Here is an 18,479-nt window from a genome sequence, read left to right as displayed (position 1 = left end):
CCAATGTCATACTGACAAGAAAATTAAAATAGAATTCAAAAAACTATCCAGTGCTTAAAAAGCCACTATTAATTAGCAATAACTTTTCACTCTCGAGACATACATCATCTTTTTCCTATTAAAATATGCTTGTATTCCATAGGAACATTCTTTTGTTTTACAAAAACTGGTAAGACTGCTTGCAACTGTACTGGAAGTAAGGGTGGAGGGGTAGGGGAGAAATCTTTAGATTTCTAAAACCACACCAGTTACTTACCAGTAAAGCCACCAGCTAAAAATCTCAGCCAGCTTTTTTAATGTTTTCAATCATGTATAAAAGTTTATATTAATTGTGATAATGATCCTACACTTATAGAACACCTTTAATCCCAAAGCACTTTACAAATGTAAAATTAACATTGAAACTATACACAGGAATTACTTAATCCACCACTGAAACACAGGTCTCTCTGGTATGAAATGTGCAACTGCACAATAATTTAGGACAGATAAATAAAAACAGACTTTCCTTGGCAGGTGAATAAAGCAAAAACTAAATAAAACATGGTATAGCCCATCAATTAATCAGAAAATAAGTGTTGCCCTACTTTCTGATGATTCCTTTTCCTGGTCACATGATGTTCAATCTGTCGGATCTCTTGTCTTTCATCTACTGGCGTGCTATCTTGCTAACATGGGCAGCTGAAGTAAATGGCAAAACTCCCATCAATTTAAATGGCTGGAGTTTGCCCTTCAATTATAAACTCCTTTGGGTACAGACTATATCTTCCTCTATATTCAGCTCTTTAATTTCTAAACAACAAACTGAAGCTTGGAGTCTCTTCACAGTCTTTTGCAGACAGTTCCATACCAACAAGTACACTATATGCTGACACAGATCTGAAAGGTACTTTAGCCAGCTCTGGTTTCTGTGCCAAATTTGTTTACTGTAATGCAGAACTAAATAATGCACACACAAGTATGCCGATATAAGGTTTGAACATACCAGGCTCTCTGCTCTCTTTCAAGCTTTCATGATAAATAACGGACATTTTAAGGTGTTACATTTACACCTATATTGTAGTGAACGTATGTGCAAACTTACCAAGGATGATAACCACTCAAAAAAAGGCTTTTTGTTTTTAAATGCATCTCTTGCAGGTTTGTTGATTTGTTTTGTTTAATAGATGAGAATAAAAGCTAGGTTCCCAAGAATATCCTTATTAGGAAAGGAACACCAAACACAAACAGTTTTTCTCTGCAGCAGCTTACCTGATATATCTATCAGGTGGCATCTTTAAAAGAAAAACTAGAAATAAAATACACCTCTATAGAGCAGATCGCACTGCAAACAAGCTGATAGATAAGTAAACAAACACCAGACTCCCAGATGCATGCAGAAAATTCTCAATTAGCAATCTAAAATTCCGTGTCAAAGGGGTATGCTAACTAAAGAGAGGCCACACTGTTTAACCCCATTGCAGACAGCATTGAGATGCATCAGTCACACTCCACACAACATGCTAGAAAACCGCTCTCTCTTACATCACTTCATCCCATCACCTTTAGTTACAAATTAGCGTCAGAAGCAGTGCCATTATCACCACATACTGGAAATAGACAAGAAACATTTTTGATCAGCAAATTTTACATCAATTTCATTAGAGCCCATATTTGCACCATAAAACCTTAATCCCTGTCCAATTTCTTTAGAAATAGAGAATTTAATTGACAAGGACAAAAGTGTATTATTTTTAAGATACCAGTATTTGCATTCCTTTAATTTAGATTCATTCAAAATTGATGGACTTTCCACTGATGCCATGAAGAGCTAACGTGAAACAAATTATATTGACCTGGACAAAGTTTAGATAGTCCTGGTTTGGCCTAGAAAATCTATGTAGTTTGTTAATTTATCTTCTGATCTGTACAACTGGGGAAAATGTAATCTTACATTTCATTAGTAGAAGGCCATGTGGATGTCTAAACAAATACTCCTCCAACAGCTAGAGTAAAGGAATGAGCAAATAAAGTCAGCCACAGTAGAACTGGAAATGGTCTTGTGTAAACCATGAATTAAATAGATAATCCTGGACAATTTGACGTCCAAAATGTCATTGGAAATGAAATACTTTGATCATTTGATCAAGTAAACCTTCAAGATAAGCATTAGGTTCATTCTTCCAAACCATGCTTTTGAGGCGTTATCGATGCTAGAAAAGTACAAGCAATTAACTAAAGTTGATTTAAAAGTCAGCCACGTTAAACTGATAAAAAGCCCTAACAGATGCATTTAAATCAGTTTAACCTTTACCTACATCAATTTAGCTTCAGTCACTAACTTACCAAGACTAAACCAACTTAAGCAAGGAATACATCAATTTAAGTGTGTCATGTTAAAAGGGTTTACACCAGTTTAACCAGAGAAATTTAAAAATCTGTTTAGTTAAACTGGTGCACTTTTCTAGAAGAGAGAAGGTCTTAGACTCCCAACTCCAACCTTGAACAGGAATGCCAGGGTTCTGCTACAGCTCCAGGCACCAAAAATCCATATGAACCATTTTAAATTTCCTCTTACTGCCCTTAATAAAAATGCAATTATAAGGTGGCATCTCTGGACAGGTTTTTCCTATACAGCAAATCATCTTACCTATCAGAAAAATTAATCAAGTTAACCACAGTAAGTTTTTGCTGTTATTTTTAACTGACCAATCAAAGACAAAATATAAGAATATGTTAGAGTGCATGCATGCTTTTCCAGTGAATAAATAAAAGATAATGTGAACTAATTCAGCCCAAAATTTATCCTGCTCTCTTTATTTGTATTTATATTTGATTATACATTTTGTAAATGGTTATTAAATCTTTTCATAGAAGTATTTTAAATTAACAAAGGTTTTTTTATCACCAATTTAGAGAACATTTTGCAGTACTGTGAAGCCAAACATATGCTAAAGCATGAGAGCATGAGAACCAGAAATAAACTGATTGGCAGTATAGTTTCATCGCCCAAATTAAGCAAAATGCAAAAAAGTAATGGTGAAAAACAGGCACTCAGATACTATGGTGATTAACACAGTACTACAACAAACAAGCTCAAATACAAATCAGATTTTTAAAATTTTCCATTTGAGTAATTTGAAGTGCTGGTAGTTACAAATAAAGGGTATTTTTAATTTTATGTTAACGATATTCATTTAAAAATACATTAAAGCACCATGACTGCCCAACTTAAACTAGTAAAGGCAAAAAAAACAGTTAAAAGCAGAAATGCATAAACTCTTCCCCACTGTGCCTAAGTATCCAAAAATCTGAGCAGTGAGTAAACTTACATACCATACCAAACCTAACCTCAGAGGGTTGAGTTTATGGAGAGCAAAATTTCAATTTAGTCCACACCCCAGAATTTCCACCTTATCTCTAAACGCCCTGGAATTTGCTTGTTTTAAATGCCCAAAGGGAGCTTTTGCCCAAGTAAGGACAGCAGGATTGGGTCCTAAACAAAATGCATAGTCCTGTAGCATACACAAACAAACGCCATAAAAATCCACATAAAATGTCATGTGTTCCAAACTACCTTTGTAAAGGAAACAGCCACTTTTCAAAGCTAAATCTCGACGATTGTGTATTTTGAAAAACAAAGGCGATATAAGCCCTTTGCTGAATCTGGGCCTACGTACATGCTTAAGTCCCACAGAAGACAACGACACTTAAGAACATGCTTAAGTGCTTTACAGAATCAGGACCTTAAATCACATTTTCATAAGTGTCTTTCAAACCTTTCTAATGGTGGCAAATTTTGAAAACGGTTTCAGAAACTCTTTTAGTATAAATATTAAACTGCTATACTGATTTTTTTAAATTATAAAATAATCTCTCACACTATAAACCGGATTGTGGGTGCACAAGGCTGGTGTGACCCCGGAACGCCATATTGCCAGCTGGCAGAGGACACAGGGGTTGCACAGGGTTTCAGAGAGATCCCCTAGGTCAGATATGTGTGTAATAGTTCACCAAAGGGTGGTGTGTGAGGTATCTAGTGAGAGCCAAGAGCCCACTGGTCATCATAATCATTGTGAAATGTATGCATGGATAATATTTAAGGAATTATGTATGTATACTAAAAAGGAAGTTCTTAAAGTCCAGGAGTTAAGGCGGGTCCCTACGTGGTGACATACCTCCTCTCTGAAAGGAACATGTCCCAGGTAACAGACACCTTTGTCTGTCTGGCCACAAGAGTATTGTGTAGTGCATACCTCACAAGGGATGCTTATGTGCATACTGAGCCAGATAACAGTAAAAAAATCTACAAGAGAACATCTATGGGGGTGATGGGACCCAGCAGGTCCTGTTTATGACTAAGCTCAAAGGATTAGCCTGATATATCAGGATGCAAAGAAACACTCAGGACCCTTCACTGTGGCGGCATGCTGACAGCGTGTTGCATCTCATGAAAGGGGGTCACCACAGCCAGCCTGGCTGTAAAGTGCTGGTGAGCAATATTTTATTAGACATGAGAATATCTAGTTAATTAAGGCTAGGTTCTAGAATGCATGTTATGATTTTATTTTATATGTAATCATTTGTTTCCATTACTTCTACTTACTAATCCTTCAATCTCTGTGCTTTGTTAAATAAACTTCATACTTGGTTTCTCTATAAACATACAAGTGCGGTGTTTTAAGGGGAGCAGTGATCTGTGGTGAAAGTGATGAGCTGAGGAGTACCATATCAGAGGGGTAGCCGTGTTAGTCTATATCCACAAAAACAATGAGGAGTCCGGTGGCACCTTAAAGACTAACAGATTTAGTCCGGCATAAGCTTTCATGGGTAAAAAACCCCACCATGCATCTGAAGAAATGGGTTTTTTATCCATGAAAGCTTATGCCGAACTAAATCTGTTAGTCTTTAAGGTGCCACCGGACTCCTCGTTGTTTTTGAGGTGTACTGTTTCTTTGGAAGTAGAGGATCTGTGAATACTGTGAGTGTCCAGTGGAACAGATGCTGGAATCTCCAGGGAGAAGCTTGGAGATTGGGGCGTGCCTATTGCTAACCTGTAGAGAGATAGCAGGGTCTGCGTACATCTAGAGGGGAGGGTTTGTGTTGCTTGTGGGGCTGAGGTGCTGACCCCCCAGCAGGCAGAGACATGGCTTCATCATGCTAAGGGCAGGTGGTAGTGAGGTGCCTCAATTCTGGCTACCTTGGGAAGCATCACAGTGAGGGAGTCGCAGGATCTACACCCTGTTTGCTGTTTAGCCAAAGGTCACACTCCAGGCACATATGTCAGATTATATAAATACTGAGAAGGTTGGAAACAGGTAAAGAAAAAAGTTATAGACTGTTATTTTCCATTTGTTTATTTTGGGTAAGGGAAATAGAACAAAGGAAAGGACATGATGAGTAAGCCAGAGACATATGCTAAACATACCAATTCACAGATGGAAAAACTCTTTGCAGACCATGGCTTGGAAACTACAGGAAAACCAGGATAGGGGATGAGAGCTTTACTCATGGAATATGATAAGCATCAGGTAGAACTGTTTAATCCATTGAAAGTGTCTGATCCTGAGCAGGGTGCAGGCTCAGGAAACTGGCCTAGCACAGTTCCCCATTGGGCAGAAGCCTCAAAGTTAGCGTTGGCCAGAACAGAGCTCCAAAAACTGGAAATAGCAGAGGGGGTAGAGAGCGGGAAGCAAAGGAGAGCAAGCACGGGAAAGGGAGATACTAGCAGAGAAGCAGTAGCGGGAGGCAGAGAAAGTAGCACCAGAGGAGGCCCGTCAGAGACTACTAGAACTGGAAGACGGGCAGCACGGTGCCCGAGAAAAGCAGAGAAGCAACAGCGGGTAGCAGATAATCTAAGGCAGGTAGCAGCTGCCCAAGAAAGGGAGATGGAAAGGCAGCACAAGTTTAAAAAGCTGGAAATACAAGGACAGAACCCTCAGCCCACAGTTACTCCTCCCGAGGGATCACACAGCTGGGAGAGACTGTGCCTGAACAACAGGAAGACGGATAGCATTGAAGACTATTGAACTGCCTTCAAAAGGATACACAGGATACACAAAATCCCCGATGACCTCACAGAATGACCATCTTACTTCCCAAACTGACTGGTAAAGCCTTAAAAGTGGTTAATGGTATAATGATGTAAATAAAACTATGCTGTACAATCTGTTTAAGGGCCTTGTGTTTAAAAAGTTTTCAAATTACTGCAGAGGCATATCTCCTAAAGTTTACAAACATCAACCATTTGATAAATTAAGTCACAGGGAATGTGTTTCATAAATGGTGATTATTTGAGAAAATGTATAAAAAGGGACAGAAACTAATCACAAATTGGTAGATCTATTTGCTCAGGAACAGTTATTTGAAATTTGCTCTGATGAGATGAGGGCAGCAGAATGGGAAAAATCCCCAACAACTGTGGAAGAGGTAGCCAGAGCAGCCGACTTTTGCATACAAGACCATTCACAGAGCACATGTCCCAAAGGGAAGGCCAAAAGCCTGGCATAAAAGGGGGTCCTTAGTTTGTTCAAGGTGAAAAGGAGGGAGGAGAGGGCACTAAACACACATCACCCCACCACGGGTTCCCTCCTGGTAGCCCTAATTAATGGACCCCAGCCCAAGATGTTGGCCCAAGAAAGTGCTTCTTACGTGGGTCCCTTGAACACAAGAAGAAACAATGCCCCAAGGTTTGGGAGTCCAAAGACAATGCCCAGTCCATGCAGGTTAATGAGGCTACCCTCGAGTCAGAGACGTCAGTGGTCTCAGAGGAGGTTCTAGTTAATTTCATCTGATCTGACCTCCTGGTGGTAGACAATGAATTCATTAAAGAGGACAAAGCAAACAGTAAAGTGTGCCAGGGTGGAGACACTGGTGGCCAGATCGCTCTAGTCAGGAGGGATGTGATTAAAGAGGATGATATGCCCCCAAGGGAGGAGGTAAAACTCCTTGCCTTAGTGCAATTTAGAACCATGGTGCCTTTAGCTTGCACTGAATTAGAGTGGGAAGGCTTACAAGGTACTTTGTCTATGGGGGTTCTTAAACTTTTACCAGCTGATTTATTGGTGGGAAATGACATACTATCACTACCCAAAGCTGTTAATATTGTGACTCATAGCAAGAGGAATATGTCCCTAAGTTCCAAAGGTAAGCCTAAGGAAGAATAGGTAGCTGAGAGGGGAGAGGAGTCTTCCCCACCTTTATTAGCAGAAAGTATCTCTGTCTCTCCCGGGGAGGGGAGGCAGGAGTCACTCTCCCCCTTGCCTAAAACATCTCTCTGTGCAAGAAAAAAACCACATGGAGTTTGCTGCAGAACAAAGTGCAGACACCTCCATGGCGAGTATAAGGGAGGCCATGCTCGGTAATGCCTCAGAAAAAGAGAACAAGGTGAGGTTCTTGAAGAGGGGAGGATTTACAGGGAGGTCGCAGTGGGCAAAAACCAGCAGTTTGTAGGGCTCTCCAGGACAACTGATCATGCCTTCAAAGCATCATGTGAAGTCAATGTTACTAGCTCACGACTACCCGTTCGCAGGTCACTTGGGAATGGAGAGGATGTATGAAAGGCAAAAGAAAAATTTCTATTTGCCCAATATTCAAAATGAGATAAGGAATACTGCAAGATTTATGTCAAAGAGGAGAAAGCCTGTCGGTCTCTGCAAGGCTCCTGTGCATCCTTTACCAGTGATCAAAGCAGCATTTCTCAGAGTCACTATGGATATCATAGAGCCCAAACCCAAGCCAATCCATAATGGAAAAAGATTGATATCAGTGGTGGTTGATTTTGCCACCAGGTATCCAGAAGCAGTTGCTCTGTCTAATATGGAAGCTGAAACAGCAAGAATAATTCATCACTGGAACAATTTACCAAGCGTCATGGTGGATTCTCCGTCACTGACAATTTTAAAATCAGGATTAGATGTTTTTCGAGAAGATATGTTCTAGGAATTATTTTGGTGAGGGTCTATTGCCTGCATTATACAGGTCAGACTAGATGATCATAGTGGTCCTTTCTGGCTTTAGAATCTATGAACAGCTGTTGAAACTCTGTTCTTCATATTCAGCAGGGTGGGTTTCCCAAAACAGATCTTATCAGATCAGGCATTACATTTCATGTCCCAGCTATTTGGTGAATTATGGAGGGGTAAAACAGCTGACATCTGCCCCATATCGCCCAGAAACAAATTGTTTAGTTGAGAGGTTCAACAGGACCCTAAAATTTATGCTGAGAATGTATGTAAACAAAAGGGCAAGTGACTGGGATACAATGTTACCCTGTTTGCTTACCAGAAGGTACCCCATGAATCCACAGCATTCACTTTGTGACAATGCACTCCATAATGCTTTATAAAAATATGCTAATGAGCGTGAATATAATGTAATTGAAACATTCTTCATGCAAAAGATCTCTTATAATCTACTGAGTGTGTTCATTCTATTTGTATGTATGTATCATTCTTGTATCTAAAACTAGAAATATGAAGTATTACTCTGAAGTCCCATTGTAATTATGCAAAGTGTGGGTCATTAATGGTGGCTTGGAATCTTGATCGCTCCCATCAACTAGGACAACTGGTTGTGAATGACTCTGTTTACTTGCAAAACTTCCTGGGTATGTGCAGGCCAGTACTGGAAGAATGAAGGCTGGGGTCTCACAGGACATGTGAACATGTCACACGACACTGTAATCCATCTTTAACCTGGTGCTTTTTCATTTAGAAGGAGGGGTGAGAACTCAGAAAGAGACAAAGGATTCCTGCCTTGTGCCAAAGCTATAAAAGGGGGTGGAACAGAACAAAGGGGTCCCAGTCATGTGGAATCCCCTGCTTTTCACCTAAGATGCCTGCTGGAACTAACAAGGTCTGTACCAGGGGAAAGGACTGGGCCCAAACTAGGAAGAAGTCTAGTCTGTGAAAGAAGCTTATTGGAACATCTCTGAGGGTGGGATTTATCTGTATTCAGTTTCTTAATGCATTAGGCTTAGATTTGCGTGTTTTGTTGTATTTTGCTTGGTACCTTTACTTTGTTCTGTCTGTTATTACTTGGAACCACTTAAATCCTACTTTTTATACTTAATAAAGTCACTTGTGTTTATTAATTAACCCAGAGAAAGTGACTAATACCTGGGGGAGCAAACAGTTGTGCATCTCTCTCTATCAGTGTTATAGAGGGCGGACAATTTATGAGTTTACCCCATATATGCTTTATACAGAGTAAAACTGATTCATTTGGGGTTTGGATCCCATTGGGAGCTGGGTGTCTGGGTGCTGGAGACAGGAGTACTTGCTAAGCTGTTTTCAGTTAAATCTGCAGCTTTGGGGGCCTGGTTCAGACCCTGGGTCTGTGTTGCAGCAGGCTAGTGTGCCTGGCTCAACAAGGCAGGGTTCTGGAGTTCCAAGCTGGCAGGGAAAACGGGCTCAGAGTTTATTTCAGCACATCAGGTGACAGTCCCAAGGAGGTCTCTGTGACCGAACCCATCACACGCCCCATTTGACCTCCAGTGTGGGAGAAATGTCAGAGGTGCCCTGGGTCTCATTAGAGACTCCTAGGAAGGTAGCACGGAAACAGAAGGGGAACTGGTGGCTCAGTATGTGCAATGGTTATGGGAAGATTTAAAATCCATGAAGGGGATAGTGCAGCAAAACCTCACAAAAAGACAAGCAGCTCAGAAAGAATTCTATGATCGCAATACCTGTGATCAATCATTTCATGTGTGGGATTTGGTACTGGTGTTACTCCTTGTAATAAAGTACACATTGCAGAACTTGAGGTGGTAGAAAGGGTTAAAGATGTTACTTAAAACGTACAAAGGGCCCAAAGCAGGCTTGCACCTCACTGTGCATATAAACCAGTTAAATGTGTATCACAAACATGAAGCCATTGTAAACAGGATATGCAGTGTAGAGGAGGACTTTAAGACAGCTCCTCTTATTGATTAGGTGACTGAAAGCCATAGTGACACCGCACTAGAGAGCACTGATCTATATAAAGGGTTAACCTGGACTGAAAAAAAAATCAAGAAATTAAGGCTGTGTAGTCAAGTCACCAGCAGGTATTTTCCAGCAGGTCAGGCCTGACTCACAAAATAGTTCCATAAGATTAACACTGGAGGAGCACAGCCTGCACTCAGCGGAGCATACCGGATGATTGGTAAAATGCAGGAGCAGGTAAGTAAGGAGATAGCAAGCATGTTGGAAACGGGAATAATTGCAGAGTCAAACAATCCCTGGACATCTCCGGTTGTTATGGTTCCCAAAAATAAATGGGTCTAAGATTTTTGTTGGCTATAGAAAGCTTCATGCTATCGCTGTTCCTGATGCATACTCTAGGCCCAGAATCAATGACATGTTAGACACTCTAACAGGGCAAAGTTCCTGAACACCATGGATTTAACAAAAGGGTACTGTAATATTCCCTTAGACAGTGAAGAGCAGAAAAAAAAAAGAAAAAAAAATGCCTCCATGACTGATTCTGAACTTAAAGAATCCCAAGTGTTGCCCTTTGGGTTAATTAACGCAGGAGCCACATTTCAGAGGCTTGTTAACCAGATGTTAGCTAGGTCCAGGATTTTGCTTTAGCCTACATAGATTACATGGCCATCTTCTGGACAGATCATAAAAACCACTTGGGATTGCCCTGAAGAAGGTCAAAGATGCAAATCTTACAGTCAAAATGTAACATAGGAACAGCCAAAGTTCCTTACCTAGGTCACTGCATAGGATGGGGCCAAATTTGCCAGAATCTGTTGAAAGTGGAATCCATTGTTGTGACATTTCCCAGGGTACCCAGGATTGTGAGGCACCTTGCTACCACCTGCCCTCAGCGTGAGGAAGCCTTGTTTGTGCCTACTGGAGATCAGCTCCCTAACTCCATCAGCCACGGGCAACACATATACTCCACTCTCAATATATGCAGGCTCCAATATGCCTCTGCAGGTTAGCGGTAGGCACACTCCAATCCCCGAGCATCCAGACCCTGCTCTACTGGACGCTCACAGTATTCAGATTCACTGCTTCCAAAGAAGCAGTACACTCCAGCTTACCAGCTTCATGTCAGATCACTGCTCCATTTTACACACAGCACTTAGATATGTTTATAGTGAAAACAAGCAAAAGTTTATTTAACAAAGAGAAGAGATTCAAATGATAGCAAATAAAAATATTGAAAACAAAAAAATCATAACATGCATTCTATAACCTATACTTGTTTAACTAGATACTTTTATGTCGTATTAAGCAAACTTCACTCTAAAGTCCTTCCAACATTTTTCAGCCTGGCCTGGCTATGATCCTTTTCTCATGAGACAGAACATGCTTCCAGCTTGTCACGTAGGTAAAGAATACTAGACATCTCTTTGAAACCCCAGATATATCAAAACAGTCTCTGATCTTCATTCATAAACTGGACACACTCCTGCAGCGTATTCCTTCCTGTAGATTTCACCATCTCTTGTGGATTTTGCAGTCCTGGTTAGCTGATGACTCCGTATGCAAGCAGACATATCTTGTGCAACACACAACGACCACACAGAGACAAGCATCTACCTGAACAGATGCCTGAACAGAACCTGTCTGAGGCATGTCACCACTTGGCATTACATGTTCTTTTCCGACAGGAGGTAACAGACGCTTCTCTCTCTGTCTAGACACGAGAGTATTATATATTGTATGCCTCAAAAAAGGATGCCTATTTGCATACTGAGCCAGATACCAGTCAAAAGATTGTGAAATCTACAAGAGAAAATCTACAGGAAATAAAAAAAATCAGGGGGCGAGGGGGGGGGGAAATTATTTTAGTCATAAACAGGACACCCAAAGGATTAAGCTGGTATGTCAGGGAATGCAAAGAAACACAGGATCCTTCACCGAGGAGGCAAGTTGACAGCATATTTCATCTCATGAAAGAAGGGTCGCAGCCAGCCTAGCTGTAAAGCACTGGTGAGCAATACTTTAGACATGAAAGTATCTTGTTAATTAAATCTAGGTTCTAGAATGCATGTTATAATTTTATTTCATATGTAGCCATTTGTTTCCAATACTACTTCTTGATAATACTTGAATCTCTGATTTGTTACATAAGCTTATATATGTTTACAGAGAAATAAAGTATAAGTGGTGTGTGTTAAGCAGAGCAGTGAACTGAGGTGTACCTGGTAAGCAGGGGTGTACTGTTTCTTTGGAAGCAGCCAATCTGTGAAGACTGAGAGTGTTCAGTGGAACAGGGACTGGACACTTGAGGGAGATGCTTGGAAGACTCGGGGGTTTGAAGTGGGCTAATCTGTAGAGAAGCAGTGGGGCCTTTGTAGACCTAGGCGGTCTATATATAACCCTCCCCCTCTCCCCCCGAAATCTGCTATTTTCACCAACATTTTCACACTTTAAAACTGCTTGTAAATTGCTTGTGAGCCCCCTTGCCCAGTCAGATTTACATCTTGGCAAGATGAGTCTGAAGAAAATATAAGAGGGAAATTCATTGCACATTCCCTCCTGCAATAGGTTACTCATGACCTTATGGAGGCATGCATATATCCAGTGAGAACACTGTTAATATGAAATCTCGTAAATGTCACAAAGTAAGCTGAAAGTTGTAGGCATGACACCTGCCTGACTCTCCATGACAATTTTTGTGGTTTACATGGCGCTGTCCTCTTTCTTTTTTTTTTAAACAAACTGTTTCTCTCTCATCTGTTGCTGTATGAAGGATCCACATAAACAATAGGGGAAACAAACTAATTGAATATAAGTGAAAGCACTGAAACTGATTGTACAGAGTGCAGCCAAATGCATAAAGTAAAAAGTACAGAAAATATTTGGTCTTTTGGATCTGTCAGTTACAGTAGTCTTAGGTGTTACTTGAAATACCAGATAAAAATTTTCGGAGAGAATTGTGATTTAAAAAAAAAAAGAACAACACTACACTGTTATTCTATGCCAGTGTTTTAGGCCACATTTTAGCAAAGCACTATCTTACTTAAGTACTTTGCTGATTCAGTGCCTTGAAGAAATCAACCTAATACTTCTAGTTTTGGACTTACATATGGTAGTAAACAGATCTTTTATCATCCATCCATTTGTCCCCTCTAATTATTTTGTACATCTGCACGATTCCCCTCTTGACCTTTAGTTTGAGGCACAGAGGACTCTTCCCTCTATATTTATGAGAAAGTCTGGAATTTTATTTCTTCCGTTTCTTCATACAAAGTTTATATCAAAATCAGAAAAACTTCAAGAGAGTTACCAGAAAAACAAGCTTTTCCAGGTTAATGTTCCCTGCATCATCCCCACTGTTAACAGTTAATGAACCATAAAACACACACAGATAAACTAAAGAATGTCTTGGGTAATATTAAGACACAATCAATTATTTTGATAACAGCTGTGTGATTCCCCTCTCTCCCCCCCACGGCTCCCTTTTCCACTGGAGATCTCAGGCCCAGGAACATCTATCAGAAAGCAGAATAAGGTAACTGTAGCTATGCCCTTTTATAGCCTATTGAAAGATGTGAGCTTTTTTGGGGAAGACAGCAGGTGAGGGACAAGTCATAAGCACAGATTCAAATTAAAGTTTCTTATGGTCACCTCAAAGGCGGTCTCCAATTCTGTCCCTCCCTACTTATCATTTATTGTCCATTCCCATATCAACTCGGCCTCCTCCATTCTGCCAACAAGCAAACCTTACCAACCCATTTGTTAGCTTTTCTGATAAACATCTCCATACTTTAACCCATTCTGCCCTTTTTGCTTGCAAACTTTCCGTTAAATGATCTCGGACACGAAGGCAGCCACTCATAGTTCCAAGTTCCTCATGGAATGGTTAACACTAGTTCAGACAAACGCTGAAAACAAATAGAAATTCAAGGGCAGATTGGAGACAATATATTCTGTCAAGCTTACTCATAAATTCCAGTCAGGATGCAGTATACTGAAATATATGAATCAGAAATTTTCTGAACAGAATATACAGCAGTGACAGTTCAGTAAATGGCAAGTTATCATCAAATTTATCACAGTATTTCCTGTACATTTCAAGCTACATGGAGAATTACATTTCATTAAATGTCACCACCACTTATATGGTAAATCATCACTAGTGGTGAGATATCACTGTAAAATACACTGAGTCAGTGGATATAAGACAATCATCACACCAAAATAAAAAATCTGTAGCATTTGTCCCCTTTCAAAATTTCCCCTAGATTAGATTTCTTATCTCCTTTATACCTTGGCTAACACAGATTTCCTGGCGCTCAGAAGCAGCTCCGTCTTGATCTCATCTATTCTCTGCCGATCCTCTTCATTCAGATCTGGCACAGAACCCTGAGGCTGGCTAGTCAGCTTCAGCTTCACCCATGCTGTGAACATAAAACAGAGAGCCAATCCCTTTATGCTGCCATTTTAATTTACAGACAGAAGTGTGCTATACACTAAGTATCAGGATTGGGTGGGAACGTACATTAGTATCAGAAATACCATACAATGACTAGGGCTAAATTTAAATTGACTATTATGACATCTTCTAATGACAGTAAGTGAGAACTTAGCTGAATGATGCACTGTAAAGGTGCAGGTACTCTCTGAGCACTCCCTTGCAACTTAATGTGGTGCTGCAAGTGGGCCCTACCTGTAATTTTCCCAAGTGGAGCAGCAATAGCTTCCACTTTAACAATCCAGGGCAAGGAGAAGCCAACACACATTAACTACATTTTAATAAGGCTTCAGCACAGGTATCATTACATCAAACAGTTCTCAGTCCAGGAATCACCACAACAATAAATTCATCAAGCCCAGGTTCAGGGCTCCCAAACTCACAGTACACACCCAAGCCTCAGAATCAGGCCAAGTTTGTCTCCAGGCACCTCAGGGAGCAACTGCCACCCACTGCAGCCTGCCTGGCTTCTTCACCCTTCTCCCCTCTTTCCCTCTAGCTCTGTTTATATAACTCAGCCTGTAGGCCAAGGCAGGGTCTTGTTATTTATCCCCAGGCTGCAGGCTCCTATCTATCCCTTTAAGGGACATCACCCTTTTCCAATACACTTTCACATGCACCCACTGCCTAATCCTCATATCACAACCATCTCTAGGATCCTAAATCAAGTAACATTTTCCTCCCAAATGTCTTAACCTAGGATACCAAGAATATCTATCTACACAAACAGAAAACAGGCATATGAAATAGCTTCCTTTAAAGCTAAACAGAATCAACAACCATGTTAAGAGTTCAAATCACAAGTTACATTGATTAAGCCCAATGGTCTAGTATCAACAATTTGGTGCTGTCTATGGATTATTTTGACACTTATGTATTCAAGGTTAATTACCTCAATTTCCAGGAAGAGAGGAAAGTCTCCTTTAACTTTAAACTACATGAAAAGTAACCTAAATAGCAAATACATGACTATTTTCAACTGGTTTTGGAAGACCTTCTTCCTCTATAGGTTACTAATATGGCAGTTTTACCTGGCAAATTCAGTGTTTTACTTACATGGAGTTTGGCATACAATTTTAAATTTACGTAATACTATAGTTTATTTTAAAATGGGACAGAGTCCAAAGCTATTAATCTGTAAGAAGACTGCAGGATCAACAACTCTGGACACAAGTCTCACGTACCCACAGGGCAGAGTTAATGCAAGCTTCCCCACATCATTGTGCCAGTATAACTCAATCCTGACCTGGAATGGCCTTCCTAGGTGTGAAAAAGTAATAGTCTTCATAGCCATTCAGTCTTTGGCCGCTCTGACCAGACAGTCAACCAAGGTGCCAATTAGTGCAAATTGTGGTAAGGATACCTGAATCTCAGAGGGTAAAGATTCGGTCACCATCACCAATGCCTAATTCAAAATGGTGACACCAAAATGGAAGGCTCCATATATCCCATTACCAATCTGCTGCATCCCAAAAGAATTTTTAAAGCAGCCTCTATTATATTCATCAAAGTAGGTTTCAGTGTACTCATATCTTGCATAAAACCCCTCAAATCAGTTTAAATAGTGATTTGCTTCTTACCACGAGCTTTTCTCTCCTCTTCCTCTGCACTTTTTAGTATTTGTGTTGCATGTAGCACAGGGGATTCATTTTTCAGAAGACTTTTGACACGGGCAGCCAGTGAATCTACACTGCTACTGTCATCGCTCTCTCGAATGCCATCTCCCTCTTTGCTGCCAGCCACACTAGTTTTAGTTTTAGCCAAGGCATGCTGAAAATCCCCAAGGTCACTGGCGATGCTGCCTAAGGGCTCCATGGCAGAAGGATTCTGCAATTCTAAAACCCTTTCAATGCTTGATTCACTACTTGTATTACTCTTTGTAATAGCCATGAGAGCAGGCAGGTTTTTATCTACTGTTGCACTACTGCAACCCTCTGGTTCTGACCTCCCTATGGATTTTGCTACCCCACACGCTACCATAGCTCCCTGCTGTGTTGGTCTAATTGTCTCTTCCACAATTTCTTCCTTAGTGGGTAAATCAATAGCAAGAGAGCTTTCCCATTTTAAACTGTGCCTGTGGGAATTCAGAGTCTTCATTAGTGAACTATCTTCTTGCATGCTTCTTCTGGTCAAGGACTCATCCCATGATAATATTCTCTGAAGTGCTGGACTGATGTCCTTTACTAATCTGGAATCTTCAGAACCATCCTTTTCAATTGGCACTGACGAAGAGTCGCTGACTTCTTGGAAAGGGGCAACGGAAGGGACAGGGTCAAACTGAGTCAGAGCTATATTTTCTGCCTCTGCTAAAAGCTTCTGGATCTCTTTCAATGTGTTGGATCCAATGAAGGAATCATTTCCTTGATCCTTGTTTAAATCATTAACAGAGGCATCTACATGTGAAGACAGTGGTTCTCCACTGACATCCATTACATCTGCATCTCCAGCCAAAGGACTAGCGGACAACTTCTCTAGGCTGAGGCCAATATCCCTAGATTCAAATTTATCTATCAGCTTTTGAACATGTTTTGAAACAAGTGTGTGACCCTCTTCAAAGTCAGAGCCAGCTGGAACTCTATGCAGCATCTGGCTCAGTTCAACAGATTTTGAGACAGCTGAAGATTCTGAGCTGCCTTTGGTGGGGTTTGGGGCAGGTAGCTCCAGGTGATGGTAGGCAATACTGCATTGACTCATTGGTTTGTCTTTGGAAGATCTTGAAAGCTGAGGTGAGAGCTCAGTGGATAATGGAGTATCAGGGCCAGCATCCGAACCCATTGGTATAGACATGCTGAGCGTGGAACCACCAGAGTTAAAGCTTATCTGCGTAATGTCAATTGCAGACAGAGAACCTCCTACACACACAAAAAAAAAAAAGATTAATTAAGGGTTATGGGAAACATTCACCTCAGTGTAGAATATCTGCCTTGTTCCAAAGGCCTCTTAAAAAATGATTATTCTAGAAAATATATAAGAACCTATATAAGCAAATATACAAGAATATGGCTTCTATTAAAACTGTTTATGATCACTGTTTACTGAAATAAAGCCTTTTGATCATTTTGTACAAACTGCTAGGATTTATGTACACTCAGGAAACGGTTTCAAATAACTGGACATTTAGGTTCATAATGTTTCTAAATGCTGAGATATTCTAATTTGATGTGTATTCTTTGTACAGCAAAAAGTGAGAGTACTCATCTGATTGGACATCCCAAGGATATGTAGAGAAACACTCATGATACTTTAAAAAATAATAAAGTAAAATAAAAACAGAGTGCCTGATTGATATATGCATGGGAGAGAGTTGCATCCAGCCACCTTGGCTTGGAAAGACAAATCAACTCAATGCAGAACCTCTTGGGAAGATAAGCAGTTGGTCTCCTTCAAGGAGTTGGTCTGAAGAGTATTAGTTATAAAGAGATTGCAAGACTGCTCTCCTGAATTGGGTACTAGATCTGGATGCCAGATCAAGGAGGAAATGTTGTATAAAGACTTATACAGTTCTCTAACCAGCAGCAATGTATATTTCAACAAACAATTCACCGTGAAGGCATGCTACAGAAGTTGTCTTAGATCTAGCTGAATGTGCTTTCATTTGCCCCACCTGCTAGCAGGGCTTTAGAGCGGAGCCCGGAGCTGGAACTTGGAGCAGTAGGTTTATGCCCGGAGCTGAGCAATTGAAAAATTTGATTGCTCCAAATCCCGGCCTGCTAGGTCATAGAATCATGTAATTATTAGTCCTGAACAATTTTTGTATTGAGGTAGACTCACTCCTGGCTATATCCCCAATTTTGGGCCTCTGGATTGGTTGTATTTAGATAACTCAGTATGACTGTCTACCTGTACCCTGGTCACATATTGCACTAGAGAAACTTGAGAAAGAGAGAAACAAAGATACACTTTGTGACATTGCAGTCTATATGGTTTTATAAAAATATGCTAATGAGTGAATATAATATAACTGGAATATGCTTCATGCAAAAGGTCTCTTGTTAGGTATCATTACAAAGCTTATAATCTACTGACGTGATCATGCTATTTGTATAAATGTACCACTTTTGTACCTGAAACTAGAAATA

The 18,479-nt window shown here is 40.4% G+C and overlaps 1 protein-coding gene across 1 annotated transcript in view; it reads right to left on the bottom strand.

The window, feature by feature from the left end:
* Window positions 1-18,479, bottom strand: part of ALMS1 (ALMS1 centrosome and basal body associated protein) — a 132,436-nt gene that overhangs the window by 48,056 nt on the left and 65,901 nt on the right. Inside the window, exons 8-9 of the mRNA XM_054029647.1 lie at window positions 15,981-17,252; window positions 14,196-14,326 (exon numbers count right to left, since the gene is read on the bottom strand). Coding sequence (XP_053885622.1) covers window positions 14,196-14,326; window positions 15,981-17,252 — 1,403 coding nt within the window. The remainder of the gene's footprint in view (window positions 1-14,195; window positions 14,327-15,980; window positions 17,253-18,479) is intronic.

Source organism: Malaclemys terrapin, chromosome 5 (genome assembly GCF_027887155.1).
Source record: "Malaclemys terrapin pileata isolate rMalTer1 chromosome 5, rMalTer1.hap1, whole genome shotgun sequence".
Lineage (NCBI taxonomy): Eukaryota > Metazoa > Chordata > Testudines > Emydidae > Malaclemys > Malaclemys terrapin.
This window is presented reverse-complemented; position numbering and strand designations above follow the sequence as displayed.